The sequence below is a fragment of the Oryctolagus cuniculus genome, chromosome 17 (assembly GCF_964237555.1).
Source record: "Oryctolagus cuniculus chromosome 17, mOryCun1.1, whole genome shotgun sequence".
Classification (NCBI taxonomy): Eukaryota; Metazoa; Chordata; class Mammalia; order Lagomorpha; family Leporidae; genus Oryctolagus; species Oryctolagus cuniculus.
The window spans coordinates 59,420,277-59,444,595 of NC_091448.1; the positions used below are offsets into that span (position 1 = coordinate 59,420,277).

At 50.4% G+C, this 24,319-nt stretch overlaps 1 protein-coding gene across 1 annotated transcript; it reads right to left on the reverse strand.

Annotated features, from left to right (window-relative positions):
* Positions 1-1,237: 1,237 nt before the first annotated feature.
* Positions 1,238-24,179, reverse strand: TRIM16 (tripartite motif containing 16). The gene is made up of 6 exons (XM_002718818.5): positions 23,330-24,179; positions 15,416-15,511; positions 11,832-12,065; positions 9,688-9,853; positions 9,111-9,206; positions 1,238-4,915 (listed from the first exon to the last, which is right to left on the reverse strand). Exons 1-6 carry the CDS (start codon positions 23,807-23,809, stop codon positions 4,332-4,334), a joined length of 1,656 nt encoding a protein of 551 aa, XP_002718864.2. The 5' UTR covers positions 23,810-24,179; the 3' UTR covers positions 1,238-4,331.
* Positions 24,180-24,319: the final 140 nt, after the last annotated feature.

The following is a 24,319-nucleotide window of genomic DNA, read 5'->3' on the forward strand; positions in this document are numbered from 1 at the left end:
GCCAGCGCTGTGGCGTAGTAGGTTAAGCATCCTCCTGCAGCATTGCCATCTCACATGGGCACCAGTTCAAGCCCCAGCTGCTCCACTTCCAATCCAGCTCTCTGCTATGGCCTGGGAAAGCAGTAGAAGATGGCCCAAGTCCTTGGGCCCCTGCATCCATGTGGGAGACCCAGAAGAAGCTCCTGGCTCCTGGCTTCAGATCAGCTTAGCTCCAGCTACTAAGGCCATTTGGCCAGCAGATAGAAGACCTCTCTGAATCTTCCTCTCTGTCTGTAACCCTGCCTCTCAAGTAAATAAATAAATCTTAAAAAAAAAAAAAAAGTCCCATGTAGATTGAAGGACAATCACTCCAAAAAGTCCGAGTGGTTTTTTGTTTTTGTTTTTGTTTTTTAAGATTTATTTATTTGAACATTAGAGTTACACAGAGAGAGGAGAGGCAGGAAGGGGGCAGTTGCGCCGATCTGAAGCCAGGAGCCAGAAGCTTCTTCCAGGTCTCCCATGCAGGTGCAGGGGCCCAAGGACTTAGGCCATCTTCTACTGCTTTCCCAGGCTACAGCAGAGAGCTGGATAGGAAGTAAAGCAGCCAGGTCTCCAAACGGCGCCCATATGGGATGCCGGCGCTTCAGGCCAGGGCATTAACCTGCTGCGCCACAGCACCGACCCCCTCCAAGAATATTATGGTCTGAACCTGACCCCTCTGTGTGGAAAACCTAAACCCGAACAGTTTGGGAGGTGGGGACTAATGGAAAGTGTTTAGGGCATGAGGATTCTTCCTTCATGGATAAATGAATGCTGACCAGAAGAGGTTTAGGGCTTCCAGCTGCAGAGTTTCCCCACCCCCCACCCTTCATGTGCTCTCTGGCCCTCCCTCCGTAGGATGTTGCAGCCAGAAGGCAGACGGGGGCTCCTCAGCCTTGGATTCCCCAGCCCCTAGAACTGTAAAAATAGATGTATCTCCTTGGTAATTTAAGCAGTCTGTAGGATTCTGTTATAGCAATATAAAGTGGACTGAGACAAAGAGATGAGAGCCAATATTGCTCTCGCATCGTTTCATCGTGAACCTTGGGAGAATGAGGGAATTTCATTGCCGGATTCCTGGAAGAGAATGCCGCGTGCACTTGAATTTCAAAACACTGAGACAAAAATAAATTACATAGTGGCTAAAATTACATTCTGCCTCTGCAGACACAAATGTTCTAATGGAACAAAGTGATCTGGCAGGGAAATGAGCTCTTGATGAGTTTGGGTTTGGGTTTTTATTGTTTTGCTGTTTTTTAAGGATGGGTAAATACAAAAGAGACGCACACAAAAGCCTGGGGAAAATACCAGAAAAATATATAATAGGTCTTTGCTCTCTTTTTTTTCTTTCCTTATTTGTTAGTTGTTTGTTTTAGGCAATTTTTAGCATACAGGCCAAGAAGAAGAAAAATTATAGGTTTATCACATGAAATAAAGCAAAAGCAGCCCATTTGCATCTGGTATTTATCTTTTATATTAAGAAGAAAGGTATTTAACCTGAAAAGTAATAGACAAAAGTGGCTAACAGGGAAGTGGAGTTCAAGGCTCCTAAGGACACACCTAAACAGTCCCTTTACATGCACTCAATCTCAATGCTTGTCTAACCAAGTCACATCTCAACAAGGTGACTGCAAATTGGGCAGGAATCTTTGAAAATAGTTTTTTGAAGAAGAAAAAGAAGGTAGATTCTGGAAATAACAAGCTAATCAACTTGATACTAACCCACAAGATAATCCTAAAATTATTATTTCGTAAGCATTTAGAAATAAAAGTGAAAATCACAAACAACCCGCATTCAGTAAAAATAAGGCAAGATGAGTTGATCTCAGTTTTCTCACTTGAGAGCACTGTTAGGCTAGAAGGTCAAATTCAGATATAGAATATGTTTATTTTTGCCTTTGAAAAAGTCCTTCCTGCAAAGGGCAGGCTGCCATATTGTATGGTTCCATAAAGCATAGCTTGTGGATAACTGAACTCAGTAGCTATTGACTGAGAGCTGCATGACTCTGGGCTGGGTCCTAGGCTAGTCCATATCAACAAAGTTAAGATTTAAGAAGGGGCCAGAGCTGTGGCACAGCAGATAAAGCTGCCACCGGCAGTGCCGGCATCCCACATGGGCGCTGGTTCATGTCCCAGCTGCTCCACTTCTGATCCAGCTCCCTGCTAATGTGCCTGTGAAAGCAGCGGAAGATGGTCCAAGTGTTTGAGCCCCTGCCACCCATGTGGGAGACCTGGAAGAAACTCCTGGCTCCTGGCCTCAGATCAGCCCAGCTTTGACCATTGTGGCCATCTGGGGAGTAAACCAGCAGATGGAAGATCTCTCTATGTCTCTCTCTCCCTCTCTCTCTTTCTCTCTAACTCTGCCTTTCAAATAAATAAATAAATCTTTAAAAAAAGAAAAGATTTAAGAAGAAAAGGTTTTTGATTCTGTGGGTGATCACCAGGCTGGGAAGGAGAGCCGATCGACTGGATGCAGAATCCTGAAGCTAAACTACCCTGGCATGCAGCAATCAAAATGACATTAAATCCTCCTGTATAAACCTTGGAGAGACACATGCTCTGGCCTGAAGCACCGGCATCCCATATGGGCACTGGTTCAAGACCCAGCTGCTCCACTTCCGATCCAGCTCTCTGCTTTGGCCTGGGAAAGTAGCAGAAGATGCCCAAGTCCTTGGGCCCCTGCACCCACGTGGGAGAACCAGAAACAAGACAAACAATGCTCAAGTAATGCACTCTTGAGATAAGCCTATCAGATGACCAAAGAGGAAGAGATCTGCCTTCCCACAGGTCATGGAGAATGACCTGGAAGTTAGACAGATATTTCTGGGGACTCCTGCCAGGGACTTCAGGTTATGTCCTTGGAAACCCACTTAAAGACAGTTTGTTATCTGCTTCCGGGTTTGACGGCTGTTCTCCATTAATCTTAGTGAGCGTCTTTGTCAAAGAGCTCAGGAGCAGCCGGCGCCGCAGCTCATTAGGCTAATCCTCCGCCTTGCAGCACCGGCACACCGGGTTCTAGTCCCGGTCGGGGTGCCGGATTCTGTCCCGGTTGCCCCTCTTCCAGGCCAGCTCTCTGCTGTGGCTCGGGAGTGCAGTGGAGGATGGCCCAAGTGCTTGGGCCCTGTACCCCATGGGAGACCAGGAGAAGCACCTGGCTCCTGGCTTCAGATCAGCGTGGTGCGCCAGCGGTGGCGGCCATTGGAGGGTGAACCAACAGCAAAGGAAGACCTTTCTCTCTGTCTCTCTCTCTCACTGTCCACTCTGCCTGTCCAAAAAAAAAAAAAAAAAAGAAGAAGAAGAAGAGCTCAGGAGCAAGGGGAAGGAGTGAGATTTGTGAAGTTCAGTGTGGAAACAGCGATGCCTCCCGAGAAGGGGACAGGGCCGTGGGAGCTGGCCTCAGACACTTGATTGACTGTCCCCTGAATGAGATCAGACAAGTCCACGTGGGCCAGATGACTTTGGAAGAGAAAAGCGTGACCCCCTTCCCAGAGGTCACAGAGTCTAACACTTGGGCTCCATGAAGTTGTTTTTCCTAATCCTTGCTGGCCCAGAACAGAAAGAGCTGCTGTGGGAGGTGGTGAGCTCGCAGCCGGTGCATGGCTGGATGGCCAGGTCAGACTCCAGGCATGCGAGGCAGTCCGCAAGAGGTGGGTGTAAGGTGTTCAACATCTCTGCTTTGTGGTTCATCATGTGGTCAATTCCCTTGTACACAACGATCACGATCTAACCAGGAAGACACAAGGTATGTGGTTGATCAAAGTTCATTGCCTACCCACTGGGACTTGAAGCCCAGTTCTGCTGAGTGACCAGAGTGACCTTGAGTGACCTTGAGTAACTTCCTAGCTCTCCTGGACCTGCAGGGACCACAGTTTTGTCAAATGCTAGATGGGAATGATATAGTGGATATAATGATATCCACCCCATGGATCTGCTGCAAAGACTGAGGTCATCGCAAAGCGCTCAGGGCCATGTCTGGAGCATAGAAAATGCACAGTCAAGTTAGCAACTGATTATGATTACTCTGCAAACTTTTTAGGCCTCTTTAGATTCCTGGTCACAAGTTCTGGGCACAGCGTGATGTTCACCTGAGCAGACGGCAGAAAATCGCTAGAGGATGACAGGGGGGACTAGTATTTAAGGATTACAGCAAAGAAACAGAGAACAGAGCTGCCAAGGTGCCAAGGTGAGCAGCCCAAGAACCTCCTGTTCACAGAACCACACACTCTCTGAAGCCAGCTACACTGCTCCAGGCACCCTTAAAATGCAAACTGCTGCCCCATGGTTGTGGTTCATGAAAGGTCTGGAACAGACATCTAGGGAGCAGTTCCTGCTGGAGACGGTGCCAGCTTCTCAGGTTCCTCTCCCAGGTCCACAATCCGGATGCTGTTTTCCTTCTTGGAAAGCCAGAAGGCAGCGTAGACCGGCTCGGAAAACTTGCAGTCAAATTTGTGAATCCGAGTCATGGCGTCATGTTCTACACCATAGAAGGAAAGGGTCCCCCCTGGGAAGTCCACGTAGACCCCGAGCCTGCGGAAGGGGCCGGCTTTGAGTGGGGTCTCCGTGTCACTGTGCCAGGCTGTGAACCCCTTCCCGTTCCAATGGAGGCTCCAGGAGAAGTTGTTTCCGGAAATGCAGCTGTTGCGCGCCTCTCCTTGCCGGTCAATGCCTTTGCAGGTGAGCCCCACGTAGATGCCTGCCCCGGAGATCTCCACCTCGAAATAGTACCTGCGCAGGTAGAGGCTCTGCTGGGACAGCACCTGCCGCCAGTGCAGGAACCTGCTGGGGAGGTCCGGGTAGGGGTGTTCCCAGGGCGCCGTGTTGGCGACCTTGCGGTTGTCTTCCTGCAGCCGGAGATACCTGTGTGCGGTGTCCGGGTCAAAGGTGATGTCACAGGCATCTGGGCAGACACGGAAGGCAGGGAGAGTGGTTCACACAGGAAGTTCTGAACCCAGCCCCTTCCCCAGCATGCATGAGCAATCAGGCATCTCCCTGTTCTGTCTCCCATAGGGCCTGGTTCCCCCTAAACCAGGGTGGGTGAACACACAAGTCACCCCACTTCCTTCCTCCGTTGCTGAATGGAATCAAGAAATACATTCGCTTACTCATTCATTCATTCAACACGCAGGAAGAAGGTCTTCAACAAGTTCATGGAAAATCTGTACCATGCAAAAGCAATGCATGGATTTCAAAAAAAAAATGTCTGCACCAAAATAAACTTATGTTTTAATAGAACTTTAAAAAATCCCATTTTCCAAGAACTGTTTTAAAAATGGAGAGGCAGACAAAGAGACAGAGCTCCCATCCGCTGGTTCACTCCCCAGATGTTCACAATGTCTGGGGCTGAGCCAGGCAAAAGCCAGGAACTGGGACTCACTCTGGGTCTCCCATGTGGGTGCCAGGAAACCACGTACTTGGGTCATCACCTGCTTCCTCCCAAGGTGTGCAGTAGCAGGAAGCTGGAGTGAGGAGTGGAGCCAGGACAAACACCAGGTACTCCAATATGAGACACCTTAACAGGCATTTTAACCACTAGGCCAAATGCATGTCCCATTACAAAAAATATCTCAAAGCCCCTCCCCTCCCCAATATGGATCCAAAGCTACAAAGCCAATTACTATTCTTCCCAGTGCTGTCAAGGGTCATATATCATAAACTCATATTTTATTTATCCATTCCTCTAAAAATTTGTAACTAATAGTAGGTATGCTCTCAAATACTTGAACATTTTCTCCTCCAGGCCCAAGAATAATATTACCTTCATGCACCCAATTGCTCAAATCTGTCATTTTTGATATTTCTTTTGCCTTCATCTTCAGGCCCATCCCTCCCCCAACACAAACAGGCAGCAGCAAGTGTGGTAGACTGCATGCACCTCTCTCTAGCCACCGCCTCAACCCCCATCTCAGCCACCACCACATCCCACCTGGACCAGTGCAATTAACCCCTTACTGATTGTCCATAACAATAACAATGATTCAACAGTTACTGTTATGTACGTTATCCTCCATAATAATACTCAAAAGAGAGAAGTTAATATCACACATAAGAAAGATACTTGAGGGCTGGCATCGTGGTACACCAGGTAAAGCCACCACCTGCAGCACCAGCATCCCATATGGGCGCCAGGTTGAGTCCTGGCTGCTCCACTTCCGATCCAGTTCCCTGTTAATGTGCCTGGGAAAGCAACGGAGGTTGATCCAAGTCCTAGGGCCCCTGCACCCATGTGGGAGACCCAGATGGAATTCCAAGCTCCTGGCTTCAGCCTGGCCCAGCCTTGGCTATTGTGGCCACTTAGGGATTGAACCAGCAGATGGAAGAGCTCTCTCTCTCCTTCAAATAATAAATCTTAAGGAGGGGGGCAGTGCTGTGGCATAGTGGGCTAAGCCTCTGCCTGCAGCGCTGGAATCCCAAATGGATGCTAGTTCTGTCCTGGCTACTCTTCTTCCAATCCAGCTCTGTTCTGTGGCCTGGGAATGCAGTGGAAGATGGCCCAAGTGTTTGGGGCCCTGCACCCATGTGGGAGACCCGGATGAAGCTCCTGTCTCCTGACTTTGGATTGCTCAGTTCCAGCCATTGAGGCCCTCTGGGGAGTGAACCAGCAGATGAAAGACTTCTCTCTCTCTCACTCTTTCTGCCTCTGCCTCTCCGTAACTCTACCTCTCAAATAAATAAGTAAAATCTTAAAAAAAAAAAAAAAAAAAAGGACACTTATAAGGTAAAAGCAGATCAACTATAATATGTTTAATTTTTATTTGAATGTTAAAAATAAAAGATATTGAGGCTGGTGCTGTGGCGCAGTAAGTTAATCCTCCACCTGCAGCACTGGCATCCCATATGGGCACTGGTTCGAGTCCCAGCTGCTCCTCTTCCTATCCAGCTCTCTTCTATTGCCTGGGAAAGCAGTAGAAGATGGCCCAGTTGCTTGGGCTCCTGCACCTACTTGGAAGACCTGGAAGCTCCAGACTCCTGACTTTAGATTGGCTCGGCTACAGCTGTTGCAGCTGTAAACTAGCAGGGAGCAAACCAGCGGATGAAAGAACTCTCTGTCTCTCCTTCTCACTGTCTGTAACTCTACCTCTCAAATAAATAGATAAATAAAATCTTTTAAAAAAAATGAGCATCGACCTCCAGATGCGATCTTTCCTCTATGAGGTGTTAAATCCTCATGGAGTTGCTGACTATAATAAAGAATTTTTAAAATGTAATTTTTAATTGATAAATAAAAACCATTATCTATTTGCAGTGTACAACATGATGCTTTGATGTAACAAAGGTCTTCAAAAAGTTCACAGAAAATGGGTCTTATGAAAAAAACTATCCGTAGATCTCAAAAAATATTTGCACCAAAATAAACTTATGTTTTCATTCCATTTTGTCCACTAGCCTTTTGAAGTGCCCTCAGACACGTTGAGGAATGGTTAAATCAAGCTGATTAAGACATGCACTGCTTGGGGCCGGCACTGTGGTGTAGCAGGTAAAGCCATCATCTGCAGTGCTGGCATCCCGTATGGGCACTGGTTCGAGACCTGGCTGCTCCACTTCCAATCTGATTCTCTGCTATGTCCTGGGAAAGCATTAAAGATGGCCCAAGTCCTTGGGCCCCTGCACCCGTGTGGGAGACCCGGAAGAAGCTCCTGGCTCCTGGCTTTGGATCAGTGCAGCTCCAGCCATTGCAGCCATCTGAGGAGTGAGCCAGTGGATGGAAGACTCTCTCTCTCTCTCTCTCTCTGCCTCTGAACTCTGCCTTTCAAATAAATAAATAAATCTTTAAAAAAGAAAGACATGCATTGCTTCACATACATATCATTCTTTATGACTACACTTAGAAACTACTCTTGTAGCAGTTTTCAAGTATGCCACACATTGTTACTAACTATAGTCACTGTGTCATACACAAGACCCCCTGAGTTGATTCTATAATGGAGAATTGATTGAAAATAAAATGCTTGTAAAGATGCTACCAGACCACATCAGTACCACCTAATGATAGGACAATGAGTGATGTGATTCTGGCCAAGCCAGACTTTGGGATGAGCCATTTGGTACCCGGGCCAGGACTCTTCAAAGTATCAAGGTCAAGAAAGACAAAGACAGACTGGGGAACTGACCCAGAGTGGAGGCGCTGAGGCCACATGGGAACATGGAAGACCAGCAGATAGTGATAAGAATCTGCTCCCTGTGAAAACCAGAGACCAAGCGGGCCCAAGAGTTCAACAGTTAGTGGTCTTGGAGCTGGTGCTGTGGCACAGTAGGTTAATTCTCTGCCTGCAGTACCAGCATCCCTTATGGGCACCGGTTCTAGTCCCAGCTGCTCCTCTTCCGATCCAGCTCTCTGCTATGGCCTGGGAAAGCAGTAGAAGATGGTCTGAGCGCTTGGGCCCCTGCACCCACGTGGGAGACCTGGAAGAAGCTCCTGGCTCCTGGCTTCGGATCGGCGCAGCTCTGGCCATTGTGGCCATTTGGGGAGTAAACCAGCAGATGGAAGACCTCTCTCTCTGTCTCTCCCTCTCACTGTCTGTAAATCTACCTCTCAAATAAATAAAAATAAAGTCTTTAAAAAAAAGTCAGTGGTCTCCCCAGAAAACAGGGAAATGTAGTGTTCAATGACATGTCCCAAAAGTATGTCATGAAAATGAGTCCTGACTACCCAGATGTGATCTTTCCTCTCCTAGGAGCTGAAGCTCAAGGATTAGTTGACTAAAATGAATGGCATTGGAGGAACAGTTGCTGAAACCAGAATCAAGTCCACGGATTGGGCGATAGCATTGTCGCAAGGTTAATTTCCAGGTTTTGATCCATGTGTTGTGACTGTGGGAAGCGTTAACATTTAGAAAGGCTGGATGAAAGGTATATGGGAATCCTTTGTCTATATTTGCCTATTTTTGTCTATATTTGTCTATATTTGTTGTAAGCTTTCCATCATTTCAGAATGTGAACCTGAAATCTTTTCAAATTAAATTGTTAAAAAGTAGATCGTCTGGGGCTAGAAAAGTAGCTACAAGAACCTGAATACCATACAGGACATGAGGGCTCTTGCTTGAGCAAAAACATTTCTCTGATATCAGCAAGCAGGGAAGCCCTTCAGTACTCACACAGGAGGAACTGTTCCCTGGTGCTGGGCTCAGGTTTGGAGGTCCGATGCTGGCGCTGGACGATGGCAGACACTTGAGTTCTGATGTCATACTCCTCTGGAAAATCAGAGAGTTGGGAATGCACACCCGCCCTGGTGGTCTGGGGAACCTGGGGGGGGGGGGGGTAGGAACACCACCCCTCAACCCTGCCACCGCCACTCCGCCACCCTTCCTTGGGCTTCCTGGGGCAAGAAGGGGCCAGGGCCCGGGGACATCTCAGAGAAGCACGTCCAATCCAGGAGGCAGAAGGGGCTGGCAGAGATCCCAGGCTGATTTGGAGTTCACTTGAAATGTACAACTATCAGCAACCCTGAGAAGCTGCTCACAGAAAGACCAGTCAATAGCACAACATGACGGTCCTACTCTCTCTGAGTCACAGATGTCAAACCAAACCATGAGGATAAGGGCTCGTTGCTAGTATGGCCTAACCAGAAGCAAGGCTTTGAAAATCGGAGCTTCCCCCGGGGTTTCCCTCCCTCCTCAATCCTCTCCCGCATTCGCCATCAACCACCCCTACCAAAGCCCACAGCCTCCTCACCTTCCGTGGCGAACGCCTGGAGCTTCTCCTTGTAGCTCTGCAGCAGCTGGACCAAGTGCACAGTGGAGTCGGTGATGACCTTGCGGATGCCCGAGAGCTTATCCTTCAGCCCTATGTACACGCTGGGGAAGGCGTTGTCTTCGGTGCTCTTGAACTTGCCGTACTCCTGCAGAAGAGGAAGCAGCAGAACTGCCTTGGGTTTCTGTGTTTCCTCCAGTGGGCTGCTCTGCTCGTCAGGACACTTGCAGCATGTGTGAAAAGAGCTGAGAGTGACTTGTAATTCACAGAAAATGTCCGAAAAGTGCCCGGCTCGGGGTCTTAGAGCAGAGAAGGCATTTTTGTAGATTCCAGTGACCTAAACTCTCCTCTCAGAGTAGGGTTAGAGACACAGCAGATAATGGGTATCAAAATACAGCTAAAGGGGCCAGCACTGGTTAAGCAGCTGGCCATGCCAGCATCCCATATGGGTGCCAGTTCGTGTCCCAGCTGCTCCATTTCCGATCCAGCTCCCAGCTAATGTGCCTCAGGAGGAAACAGAAGATGGCCCAAGTGCCTGGTTCCCTGCACCCATGTGGAAGACCTGATGGAGTTCCAGACTTAGGTTTCAGCTTGACCCAGCCTTGGCCATTGCTGCCATTTGGGGAGTGAACCAGTGGATGGAAGATCCCTCTTGCCCACTCACTTGCTCTCTTTTTCTGTCTCTGTCTCTCCCTCTCTCTGTCACTCTGCCTTCCAAATAAATCAGTAAATAAATGAGTCTTAAAAATTTTTTTTAAAAAGAAGGACTGACATTGTGGCACAGTGGACTAACCCTGGCCCTGCGACACCAGCATCCCATATCGGAGTCTCAACTGCTCCGCTTCTGATCCAGCTGCCTGGGAATGAGCCTGGGAAGGCAGTGGAAGACGGCTTAAGTAATGAAGTCCCTTCCACCCACATGGGAGACCTAGATGGAGTCCTGGGCTCCTGCAGCTGCAGCCACCTGGGGGAACGGGGGCGTAAACAGCGGGTGAACAATCTCTCTCTCTCTCTCTCTCTCTCTCTCTCCCCCTTTCTCTCTGTAACTCTGCCTTTCGAGTAAATAAAGAAATCTTTTTTAAAAAAGAAAACTTGTAGGAAAAAAATCCACAACAACTCCAGAAGAAAAACCTGTAGTTACCCAAAAGGCAGCACAACTTTATCCACTGAATGTGTGTGTGTGTGTGTATATATATATATATATATATATGAGGGTACTTAAACTATTTCATGGAAAATGGAATTTAAACCATAAGTTTATTCTGGTGCAAAAATTCTGCCTCTCCTCTGTCACTCTATCTCTCAAATAAATAAAATACATATTTTTTAAAAACTTATCTATGGCTGTCTTTGGATGCTGGCATTATGGATTTTTGTCTTCATATTCTGTCTTTTCCAAGATTTTTCACAGTAAACATTTTTGTTTGTGGAAACTAAAAGGAAATGTGTCGATGTTGCAAATAAGAAAAATGATCTCTTCTTCAGAATACAAGAGCTGGAAGGAGCCTCGACAGTGATCCTCTCTAATCTGTCAACCTGATAAAGGAGGGATTTGAGACGCAGAGAGCTTACATGACTTGTGAAAAACGACACAGCTATTTAGTGGAAGATCCAGGGTGATGGCATTTCCCCCCAGCCTCCCGTTCCCTCCCTGCCTGGTGAGGCACCCTGTGGACCTGGCTCCAGTGGCCCTCACACCACTGCCAGCACGGCTCCTCAGATACCTCATCTGTCCCAGCTGAAGACCCCCACAGCCAGAGGCCCTGATCTCCCACCGCCACACACCCAGTACCCTGTGCTTCATCCCTGTGCCTTGCTTCCTCAGGCCTCTGTCTCTGCACATGCTGTTGCCTCTACCTGGAACATCCTGCACCTTGAACTTGACTTCTCTTCCAGGGTCTGGCTCCAAGCTTCCCTGACCTGAGCGGCCCTGCTGCCCTCCCCCTCCCGTGTTCCTGAACCCTGTTGAACCAAGACCTGTTTCTCACTGTTCCTGGGAGCCCCATTCATTGAAGAGCAGTCCCATTCACAGGTCTGCCTCTGGCCCAGTGGAGCCAAGCTGCTCCTCGGTCAGCTGGGTGGACGCCCCACCCAGCCCCAGCCCGGCCCCAGCCCGGCCCCCTTACCTCCAGGAACAGGACTGTGTTGCCGATGGCCGCCAGCCTCTCCAGCTCCTGCCTGCTCTTCTCCATCTCCGCGCTCCTGAACTCCAGGTGGGTCTTGATGCCGTTGGCCTGGTTCAGGGCTGCTTGCTCCTTCTCCTCCAAGAACAGCATCACGTCGGCCTGGGCCTTCCTCACAGCAGCGAGGAGCTCCCCGAACTGCTCTTCTGCCACCACCTTTACCTCTGACACTGACACCTGAGAGGAAGCCGAGAGCCCGTTAGCCGCTGGCCAACGTGATGGAAGCAAAAAAATTATTCTATGTATGTGAAAGGCAGATGTTATGGAGAGAGAGGGAGAGACAGAGAGACATCTTCCATCCACTGGTTCACTCCCCAAATGGCCACTCCCCAGTGGCTGGAGCTGGGCCAGTCCAAAGCCAGGAGTCAGGAGCTTCATCCAGGTCTCCCATGTGTGTGCAGGGGCTCAAACACTTGGGCCACCTTCCACTGCTTTCTCAGTTGCATTAGCAAGGAGCTGGATCAGGAGTGGAGCAGCCAGGACTCGAACCAGCACCCATATGGAGCAGCTTAACCCACTGCACCCCCACGCCAATCCCGGGAACAGTCACTTTTTAATGATATCATATAATAATCATTGTAACAACCAACATAAGAGTTGGCACTATTCTAAACATTACTCAGTTACCTCCTAGCAACCCTAAAAGCTAAGTAACATAATGATCCCCAGTTCTTAGTTATGGAAATGGGGACCATTCTCCATTGCCTCAAGGAAAAGCCGGCGACTGGGGATCCCACATGCTGCCGTCCAGCAGCTCAGCAGGCAGGGCCCAACCCTCCCCCTAGGGACACTGGCAACTTGGGATAAGCCCCAGGGGCAACTGGGTAGCTCAGCTGAGCTTTCAGCCCACAGGTAAAGTTCCAAGAAGGACCTTGGGACTCAGGCCATTAACATGAAGCCCTCCCAGAACCAGGGGGTTGACAGAACTCAGCCTCGTGGTCACTGGGGGTACCAGGTAAGGGACACCACCTACGCCCATCCTGGACCAAATATTCAGCCTGCAGATGAGCAGGTAACCAGATGAAACAGACACCAAGCTTCGCCAGCAATTCCTGCACCAGGTGTTTACATGTGTCACCTCCTTGTCATTGTAGAGACGCTGAGCGAACAACCAAGTGGATTGAAATCTACATGTAAAACTATATCTCCCAATTGCAAAGAAATAATTGTCATTGTACATACTGCCAATTCTGAGGCAATGCATCTTCAGTGGGCTTAAGTCGTTGTATTTCCACGTGGCAAAGAAGTAAAGATGGAGAGGCCGGCGCCTCAGCTAACTAGGCTAATCCTCCTCCTGCGGTGCTGGCACCCCGGGTTCTAGACCCAGTTGGGGCACCGGGTTCTGTCCCGGTTGCTCCTCTTCCAGGCCAGCTCTCTGCTGTGTCCCGGGAGTGCAGTGGAGGATGGCCCAAGTGCTTGGGCCCTGCACCCACATGGGAGACCAGGAAGAAGCACCTGGTTCCTGGCTTCGGATCAGCCGTAGTGGCCATTTTGGGGGTGAACCAATGGAAGGAAGACCTTTCTCTCTGTCTCTCTGTCTCTCTCTCTCTCACTGTCTAACTCTGCTTGTCCAAAAAAAAAAAAAGAAAGAAAGAAGAAGAAGATGGAGAAAGCAGTCTCAGAAGGCAGGCCAGAGTTTGGGTTATAGTCACCCCAGGGGCAAGTACTGTTGCTCATGTCTTACCAGGGCTCCGGATTCAGTGATGCATTCTGGCACCCGGCTGGCTCACCCTTCCTTCCCTTCTAGCTCCATGAGTCACACGGGCCAGCAGGTGCTTCCTGCCCTTCCCACTCCCGATCACTTCCAGCGAACAGGGACAGAACAAGCATGGGAACATGAGGGTATCACGGGAAAGGATCAGGACCCATCTGCTCTCTATAGTTACATGTAGGTTCCTGTAGCGATATGAGACCACAAGCGTAAAGACAAAATGTAGGATCCAAATCCCTCCCCCCTACACTGAGGACATCCTGAAGAAGGATGGAGGAAGGGAGGCCTCAAGTGATGCTGGTCGATTGACTAACTTCTGCTGCGACCTGTCATTCCTAAACCTGCCCACTGAGAGCTACTTCTTTCTTGCACACAAATGGAATGTGCAGAGGATTTCATTCAGGCGCACGCTATGACATGCAAATAGTACAGAGAGGAGGGGCAGTAAACACATCAAAGTAGCTAAAGATACGAGGATGGTGCACATGCCTGTCGATGTACTGCGTCATTCTTAGGTCAAGGCACCGGCATTCTTAGGCTCTCTTGTTCCATCAACCCAGAGGGCCCTAGACAAGTCTCATAATCTCTCTGTAGCTTCACATCCCTTGTACATGGATGGCAGTCACCATAACAACTACCTCTCCCGGGCGCCATGTCGTTATGAGAGCTGAGTAGTGATCTAAGGGCCTGAATATTAAAGAGCTGGAGAAAGGATGACATTCCATGCAGTTCTTTAGGTCATCTGGACCGGGGAGACCAACACTCTCTGAAGGTTTAGAAGGCTTTACAGGGATAATTCTTTTTCATCCTTTAACCGATATTGTGGGTAAGGAAGAAATTTCAGCTTTCAGTAGCCAGTTTGTTGTAAACACCAAGGAGATAGAAAATAGAATGAAATGGATATAAGTACTAGATACAGATGGATGGGTATCCCATCTGCATGGATGGATGGAAGGACAGGTGAGTGGATAGAGGGATGGATGGGTGGATGCATGGATAGAAAGGTAGGTGCATGGGTGAGTAGATGGATGAGCAGGCGAGCACATGGGTTCCTAGGAGAGTGGATGAATGGAGTCATTCTTTCTCAGTATACAAAGATGATGCTGCGGACTCATTGCCATGGGCTAGGTGTTTTACATACTCCTCTAGATGGTGGCTATTTTCTGGCCACTAATGAGAAGCATGTGTGGAATTGCTTGAGCCTTTTTAGAGCTTATTTGGAAAGTGGCCATAAACCAGAAAGACTTAAGTTAAGCAGCCTGGCACAACATTAACCTTATCAAATATCATCCACTAATCCAGCAGTTGTCAACTCTTTTTTTTTTTCATGACTTCAGACTGCTGAAACTCAACATGCAAAGCACCCTCCCAAGAAGAAACCAAGGTTATGCATATTTCCTGACGCTCTAACTAAATACTCCCAGACATTATTATAAGACCCAACACACACACACACACAAACATACAAAACATCCCCAATACATACTAAATATCCTCCAAAAACACATACATATCCTGGCTAAGAATACATATGTAAATGTAAAAATAAAAGATTATTATTACACAACCAGTCTGGGTTCTACTCTATATTAATTTTTAAAAACTCACTTGCCAGTTGTGAAATTTAAACTAATTTCATAGCAAATTCTGGCATCAAGGTGAGGCTACCCATGGTGTAGCCAAATGCACCTGCAGTTCTCACTTGCTGAGAAGTCCCAAGGGACATGGAAGCCAGGCCTGAAGCACTGTGTCCTATGACCCCCAGATACATAGCCAGGTGTGCCAGCACCTGACAGGTGCCCCGGACCAGCCTTACCAAAACAGATTTGTGGTTGGCTTGAAGCCTGGCAATGGCATTGTCATTCAACTTGAGTTTCTGCTCCAGATCTAACTGGGTACACCGAAGTTCAGCCTATGAACAGAAAGGAGAGAGAGTTAAGGAGGTAGGAGCCCACTGCACCCAGAAGGTCCCCCAAGGACAAGGGTACTTCCCAACCCAGAGGTCCCCACCCTTCTTTCCTGAAAAGGAGAGTCTGACCTCTGAAGCTGATCTCAGAGGCCAGTTTAGACGTGCAAAGGGTGGGCTGTGTGCCAGCGCCCTCCTGGGGCTACACTCAGCATGAGTCAGCTAAAATGTAGTGATCATATACCCAGTGCTGGTCATTATTTTAGTATAGTATTTACAAGGATTTTAAATATTATAATTATAATAATATTATACTATCCTTACTATAAAAAAGTTTATTATCACCCTATGTGAGATGGCAAAATAGAGCCACTTGTCCAAGGTCACAAAGCTCATCCATGGAGTTGATCCTGGGGCACCTGGCTAACAATGAGTATGGGGTTAGACCTGGATGGATGGTGGATGGATAGATAGACAGGTGGGTGCATGGGTGGGTTGATGGATGAATGAGTGGGTGCATGAGTGGATAGATAGGTCAGGAGCCCAGGCCCTATACTCAGTAACTGAGACCTCAACATAGAATACTTTTGTGATAAAATGTGTAGGTTTTCTTTTTTTTCTCCACACCAAGCAGTTCTCTGATACCAACTAGGTGTCTTACAATGCAACTCACTTCTGACACCAGGTTGATGGTGTCAAAAGTGATCTCAACGTTTTGGACTAAATCCAATAACACTGTGCCCTCCCCCACTCCGGAGGCCAGTCCCAAGTCCAAGGGCCACCCTGTGCCTCTGACCCCAACCAGGTATAAAGTGGAGGTTCCCACCACCGCCTCCTTGGGTGTGACTATGCACAGGGAAATACTTTTCAAGACTTCACTGACCCGTTTATTATGAGAGGACAGGACTCTGTAGCAGCGGGGGGGACGGGGCAGTGGAGAGATGCACAGAGCATGCCTGGGGAAGGGGCTGCAGAGCTCCTGTACCCTCTCTGGTTCCTTGCAGGAACCTCCACTCTATCCTTCGGGACTCCAAGGAGGCCCCATTATACGGTCACAGTTGGTTACACACCATTGTCCACTGGTGAGCAGCTGAAGGTCCTCCTCCCTGGAGGTTGGCGGTGGGGCTGAACATCCCAAGCCTCTCACCCTAGGGTGAGGTCCCCCTGGCACCAGCCCCATCCTGACACCATTCAGGAACCCAAGGTCACTGGCGTCCAGAAGAAGACCTCACCACTTCAGAGATTCCCAGGGTTTTTGCCTTTTTTTTTTTTTTTTTTTTTTAATTTTTGACAGGCAGAGTGGACAGTGAGAGAGAGAGACAGAGAGAGAAAGGTCTTCCTTTGCCGTTGGTTCACCCTCCAACGGCCGCCGCTGCAGCCGGCGCACCGCGCTGATCTGAAGGCAGGAGCCAGGATCCAGGTGCTTTTCCTGGTCTCCCATGGGGTGCAGGGCCCAAACACCTGGGCCATCCTCCACTGCACTCCCTGGCCATAGCAGAGAGCTGGCCTGGAAGAGGGGCAACCGGGACAGAATCCGGCGCCCCAACCGGGACTAGAACCCGGTGTGCCGGCGCCGCAAGGTGGAGGATTAGCCTATTGAGCCACGGCGCCGGCTCGATTCCCAGGGTTTTGAGAGCTGTGTGCCAACAAATGGAGCCAGAGAACAAACAAGGATGTCTTAGCATGTCACAAGTGCATGTCTTTAGACATTAGAGATGGGAATGAATACTGTGCCTCCTTCCTGGGGCTGTAAGGTAGCGGACTGGATGAGGTGATGCAGGTTAAAAGGGACCGTGGTTAGTACTAACCACATCATAAGTGCTCCATAAATGACAGCACCTGCCATCACCCTCCTGGTTCTTATTTTATTCTTGCTGCATGCCTTCTGCCCATTCGCACTCTGTGTTAGCTCCTGGAGTCTGGTACAGCCAACCTTCCCCGCCAAGGCAAGTGCCTGCCTGAGGACCCTGGGTCCCCCTGCCCTGACCTTGCTTCAGTCCTGCCTCCTAGGACTCACTAAACCACTTCTGCCGAGCAGTGCGCCCAGGCACGAAGCCTCACCTTTGGCAGCTCCAAAGTCCACGGCCCTCTTACCCAAGGGCAGGAGATAGCCAAATAACACGAAGCAGCTTTCCCTGCTCTGCATAGCTTCTGTCTCCATTGAAAGATGTGAGTCACTCCGCCCCAAGAGACCTCAGAAGGCATAGACTCTCTGGCCACTGTCCTGCTGAAGCCTGGCGGGATTCCAGGCCCCCAGGGAGGGACGGAGCTGTGGGTAAGGGACTCGCTTCACCAGGACACCCTGCAGAAGGCAGACAGCCCTTGCTCAGGCTCTAGGTCGCTTCCTTGGAGCTGAGGGAACCCCAGGGACCTCTCACTGCTGAGACTTGAGATCAGATGCCTGGGGGTAGGGAGTAGCAACAAGGACGGGCTGGCCATGCTGGAATCTTATGCAGCTTCCCTGCCTCTTGGGGAGAAGGAAGAAACATGAACTGTCTGTTTCAAGGTGGCCTAGGGCACAGAACACGCCCTGCCAATGGACTCATGTGGCCCCAAGAAAGTAGACTCAATAACAGGTTAAAGAAAGTGGTTGGCCCCAGGACAAATGGTCAGGAGGCACCCAGGGTACCCAGCGAGGAGCCTCTCTTCTGTCTGCAAATGACCATAAAAGGAGAGAAGGCCTCCTGAGCACTGAATGGGGACCTCTCGGAGTGAGTCACCCCCAGGCAGGCACTCCCAGTGACCACACAAAGTGGAGCCGCCCTGGGAGACCCGACTCTCCGGTTATTCCAGTCCCTAGAAAATGAGGGGGTTGCCTCCGCCTCTGGCTTCGGGTTTCCCACGATGTTGGTCCAACACACATCTCAGGCCAGGGCGAGCCCCGCCTGGAGCACGGACTGTGGTGCCCATGAGTGTGGCCAGCCCTGCAGGGAGGGGCTCAGGGAGTTCCATCCATGGCCACAAGGCGATGAGTAATGGGTACAAGGCACAATGTCCAGATCTGAAGATCTGTCACTAGCTCCTGTATGCTCTTGTCTGATCGTTTATGATGGAACAAGGACATAAGCCAACGCCAAACTTGCAAAACCTATACGGAGAAACTCACCTCCATCCCTCACCCCTCTAGACCCCCAGCCCACTTCTGCCACATGGTTGGTCTGTGTGCACGTTGGTCATCGGTCACCCACCTCTGCGAATTTACTTTCCCTGAATAAATTCGTTTTGGCTTGGAGTTCTTATCCTGTCTCCTCTCTGTTCTGTGCCCCTTCTCCTTACAATTTAACTGTCTGGTGTAAGGCTGAGGGATACATTGAAAGAACTGATCTTTTGCCTGACTACGGAACTTAGGGGGCACTTAAGATCTGGTGGCCATGGGGTCAGAGGGAAAGAGAAGAGAGAAGAAAATCCCAGATTATGTCAATCATATATATAATATATTTTATAGATATATTATATATTATAATATTATATTATATATATTATATATTATATACGATTGACATAATATATATTCTATATTAATATATAATATATATATTATATATATTCATTGTATGTCCCAGGTACTCTGATGGGAGGCACGGGAGCCTTAACAGCTAGGCTAACCATCCACCCGCAGTTGTCATATATTTCCAACCACGAGAGGTTAACCCTCCTGGAGAGCTGGTGGCATCCAGCTCCACCCACACCCTGACACTGTTCCTGATGAATTGGCCAGACCAGTCAAATAAGACACATACTCCCTGCTCTTGAGATGCTTAAAGTCTGATCAAGCATTTAAGAAAAAGAAAAAAAAAAGCTATATGCATTCCTCTGAATTTCTGGAAGAACTTCCTTCCCGGAGTGGCCACACTGATGTGCCTTTTGGTCGCCAGCAAAGGGACTGGGAGTGATGCTGGCTAACTGTATCCCAGACAAGAATGGATACCCTTGGGGCCGGCGCCGCGGCTCACTAAGCTAATCCTCCACCTAGCGGCGCCGGCACACCAGGTTCTAGTCCCGGTCGGGGCGCCGGATTCTGTCCCGGTTGCCCCTCTTCCAGGCCAGCTCTCTGCTGTGGCCAGGGAGTGCAGTGGAGGATGGCCCAGGTGCTTGGGCCCTGCACCCCATGGGAGACCAGGAGAAGCACCTGGCTCCTGCCTTCGGATCAGTGCGGTGCACTGGCCGCAGTGTGCCAGCCGTGGCGGCCATTGGAGGGTGAACCAACGGCAAAGGAAGACCTTTCTCTCTGTCTCTCTCTGCCACTGTCCACTCTGCCAGTCAAAAAAAAAAAAAAAAAAAAAAAAAAAGAAAAGATACCCTTGGATCTAAATTTTAAAAAAAGTGTCCACACAGCCAGCATCCAGTTTGGATCAGCCCACTCCAGATGCCAGTGCCAAGTCTGGTTCTGGAACCAGCGCTGAGGTTGAAGGTGGTAGGCTGGCACAAGTGCTCCTCCCAAAGACCCTCAACAAGGCCAGCTCAGGTCTTCCCTTCTCTGAGAACCTTGTCCTGACCCCACTCCCACGGACAGCTCCCTCCTCTGACCACGTGACCATTGTGCTACCCCGGCTCTCGGACACTGCCAAGGAGCAGGGTACGTGCCTTGGTGTCCTCACTACAGGGAGGCTCCCAGAGGGCAGGCACTGAGCCCTCAATAATGAAGAACTTCGTGGGTCAGAACAAACGGGAAAGGGGGTCACAGAGGGAGCCTAAATTTTACCACAAACACATATAATATACACACCCCACGAGTACAAGATCTCATTTTTTGTTTAAAAGATTTATTTGAAAGGCAGATACAGACAGAGAGAGTGAGAGAATCGTCCATCTGTTGGTTCACTCCACAAATGGACACAATGGTTGGAGCTGGGCCGATCTGAAGCCAGGAGCCAGGAGCGTCTTCTGGGTCTACCATGTGGGTACAGGGGCCCAAGGATTTGGGCCATCTTCTACTGCTTTTTCCCAGGCACATTAGCAGGGATCTGGATCAGAAGTGGAGCAGCCGGGACTCGAACCACTGCCCATATTGGATGCCAGTGCTGCAAGCAGTGACTTTACCTAGTATACCACAGTGCAGGCCCCCAAGACCTCATTTTTTGGGATTCAGAGAAGGTGGGAGGAGTGAGCAGCTGCAGGTCAGACCAGCTGCTGTTAAGACCAAGGCGGTGGCTGGCGCCACGGCTCAATAGGCTAATCCTCCACCTGCGGCACTGGCATCGGGGCACCGGTTCAGCACGGTGTGCCGGCCGCAGCAGCCACTGGGGGGTGAACCAACAGAAAAGGAAGACCTTTCTTTCTCTCTCACTGTCCACTCTGCCTGTCAAAAAAAAAAAAAAAAAAAAAAAGAGACCAAGGTGGGTGGTCTATTGCTCCACTTCTGGTCCAGTTCCCTGCTAGCGTGCATGGGAAAGCAGCAAAAGACGGCCTGAGTACTTAGATCCCTGCCACCCACACGGGAGACCCAGATGATTCCCCTGGCTACTAGCTTTGGCCTGGCCCTGCAATGACCATTGCTGCCATTTGGGGAATGAACCAGTAATTGGAAGATTTCTTTCTCTCTCTCTCTCTCAATCTGCTCCCACCTCCCCCCACCATAACTCTGCCTTTCAAATAAGCAAATAAATCTTTTTTAAAATTAAATTAAATTTAAAATGACCAAAGGGGGCTTCAGGAGCTGGGCTCAGGGGAAGGGCTGAACAGGTCCCAGTAAGGAATTCTGGGATGTCAGCTGCGTAGAACAAATCATCAAGAACACCCGCCTCCTCTCGAGGCCCAGAGTCTTGTCCCCAGCCTGGCTGGAGACCGTGGGAGCTGAGAAATAACTTGTAAGTCACTCTGTGGCACTCAGCTGAGCCTCAGCTGCCTTGTGCTCCTGTGGCTGACCTTGCCATGTCCAGTTCCCGCTACACAACGTGCCTACCTGAATAATCAGCCCTTAACACGCTCCAACGTGACCTTCAGCAAGAAACCACAGCAGGCAGGGGCTAGTTGAAGGGAACGAGGGCTTCCGGGGCCTCCGCTCTGTTGACGACACTTTGAAAACAGTGCTGTGCCTTCTCAGCTCGGCCCTCAGGCCCCTAGCAAGGAGTGTTTTGACGCCTAAGATGTGGTGGCGCTCCCTGGGATGTGGCTGCACTTCCGGAACTAGGTTGATCCCTGAGCTGAGGTCGGGGACTGTGGGCTTCGGGGCTGTGGCGCTGTATCTGCTGGTGGCTGCGTCTCAACCCTGATGCTGCCCTCAAGTCCCTCTCCCGGGTGTCCTTACTTTACGGTGCACAGCTAGCTGTCTGCGAGGACATCTGCGTTTGGGGTGCTGCGCCTGCTCCACACACAGCTCCCCCCTGCTCAGAACGACAATCGCTCCGTTTAAAAGTCGCTCTGCCTCTATATTGGCACAAGCACAGGCCATTTCTGAAAGGAGCCAGGAAAGTGTCCACAGCGCCCACCCCTGACGAGAGGAGGGAAATGCAGGGAGCCAGGGTGGGCAGCAGATGCTCTTATCCTAGGAAAAATTATTGTGTTGTTCTGTGGCTGTTTTTCAACATCTTCGTGTATCCCTTTTGCGGTTAAAAAATGCGAAATTCAGATACGACACCCAAAGTGGATAAAAGGGAATAGCAATGCATTTGTCTTAATATCTCTGGTGTTAAAAAACAAAGAAGTTAGATACTGGGAGTTTGGAGATCTTTCTTCTAGAGACTTCCACGGCTCACTCCGTGATTCAGTGGACAGCGTGAGCTTGGATAAGCATAGTGAAGATTATAAGTTATTCCAGGGTTGGATGAGCAAATGCACAGAAAGCAGCTTGCTCACGGCCATGGTCGAGGACGGCTGCTTTCCTCAGCGACGTGGAGCTTTGTCCCCAATCTATTGCTGACCTGTCTGCTCTCCTGACGGGGACGCTCCCTCATACCAGAAATGCGGGAAGCAGTTAGCCAAGTGACTTCTTGGGCCAGACCTGGTGGCTCCCTGGCATCAGGAATACAGAGCTTTCTAGAACAACTCCCACCAGCACCGGCTGGAACCCGCATCCAGGGATAGGCATACCCGGGCAGCCCCGGGAGAGGAAGCCCCTCTTCCCAGACCATTTGTCAAGAGCTGCTGTGAGTGAGCCGGGGGAGTGCGGGACTGAGTGCACAGGAAGCTACCGTGTGTGTGTGTGTGTGTGTGTGTGTGTGTGTGTGAGAGAGAGAGAGAGAGAGAGAGAGAGAGAGAGAGAGAGAGAGAATACAAGGAATGTGGGACAAATGTCAGCAGCCGGTCCCTCTGGAAAACACAAAATGCCAACCCAGGGAGTGGCCACACGAATTCCCAAGGACTCCTTGAGGCTCTCAGCTTAAGGGCAGAGACAAGCTGGCTGTTCTAGACTCCATTTCCTTATCTGCTAGGAAGAAAACCACAGGCTCTCCTGACACCTGGGGAGTTCTATTTTCCCTAAGTTAAACAGTCCGCGGCATTACGCCTGGAGGTGAGTCTCAAGTTCTGTGTCATCTTAGCCTTGTTCAAAAGCTCTGGAATCACTTATCTCTAGCATCAAGAGAGAAAAAGGGAGAACTTTTGTCTTTTCTCCTGAATGTCTGCTCCGGTGTGCACTTCACGGGAAAACAGCAGGAAGCTGGCAACCAGGAGGAGAGACAGACGCAACAGGGACAGTGGGACAGAGGTGAGGCCAGAGTGACCCACTTTTAACCAGCTTCCACAGCCTAGGGTCACAGATAGTTCCACAGGCCAGAACGCAGAAGTGACATTAGCAGACGCAGGAGCGGCAGCATGGCTGGCCTCCCGCTGGGGACCCCATCTCCGTCCACCCTCTCCCCAGTGGACAGACCCCAAAGCACTCGCCTCCTTGTCCCTGCGGGCTGCGTCCAGGGAGACGGTGGCATGGTCCCTGTGCTGGTCCTGGCTGCACTCCTGGCAGATGCACTGCTGATCCGGGCAGCAGAAGGCGACTATCGGGCTGCGGTGGGCAGGGCAAGTGTGCAGGTCACGGTCCTTGGCCGGCTCGGTCAGCTGGTGGCTGTGCAGTTTGCTGTTCTCCTGGTGCGGCCGCAGGTGCTCCTCACAATAATTCACCATGCAGGTCAGGCAGGACTTCACCGCCCTCACCCTACGGTCCCCAAGGCAGAAGTCACACAGGATCCCCTCCTCGCTCTCGCCGCCAGGAGCCCCTTGCTCCCCAGGGCTGCTGTCCACCTCCTCAGGGCAGCCCGCATCCTCCTCTTCTGCGGGGCTGGCTGATCCAGAGTCTGGGCTGAGGGGGACCAGAGGGTGAGCAGTGGCCCCCGGCAGGGGCCCCGGAGTCATCAGATCCAGCTCTGCCATCTGGGAGGCTCTGCTGCCCGAGCGCCTTCCTCTGCCCCTCTGGCACCAGGGATCTGTGCGGCTCAGGTCTGCCAAGAGAACCACGCCCAGATGACTGCAGCCGCCCCGGGAGCTTAACTGTTTCCTCCCTCCGTAAGGAAGCCCAGTGACTTTCGAGCGTGCACAGGGCTGGGACGGCAGCCAGCTGCAGTGACAAGGCGGCTGCACCGCTCCCGCTCCGGACCGACGGCGGCTCAGGAAGTCCGGCTCCCAGGCTCAGGCCCCTCCTCCGGTCCACCCACCCCCTGAAACTTCTCTTCTGGGGATCTCCGGTCCCCGCCCCTCAGCGCCGCCGACACCCATGTGCGTCTGTGGCTGCTCCAGAAAAAACTGGAGATTCCTGAGCTCTGCTGTGAGCCTGCGAGGCTCCCTGTGGGCTGACACGAGGTGAAAGGTTTCATTTTCCCTCTTTCAAAGGGATCCAAGATGCCAGGGCTCCAGCCTCCGGGCAACCATTTATTTGTCCCGTGC

What these genes read in the sequence shown, in the direction of transcription:
- TRIM16 (XM_002718818.5), bottom strand. Translation starts at nt 23,809, where the DNA reads ATGGCAGAGCTGGATCTGATGACTCCGGGGCCCCTGCCGGGGGCCACT. An exon ending in CCAGGCGTTCGCCACGGAAG is followed by an intron (nt 9,207 to 9,687) that starts GTGAGGAGGCTG and finishes CTGATTTTCCAG; the next exon opens with AGGAGTATGACATCAGAACT. An exon ending in CAGGGAACAGTTCCTCCTGT is followed by an intron (nt 4,916 to 9,110) that starts GTGAGTACTGAA and finishes GTGTCTGCCCAG; the next exon opens with ATGCCTGTGACATCACCTTT.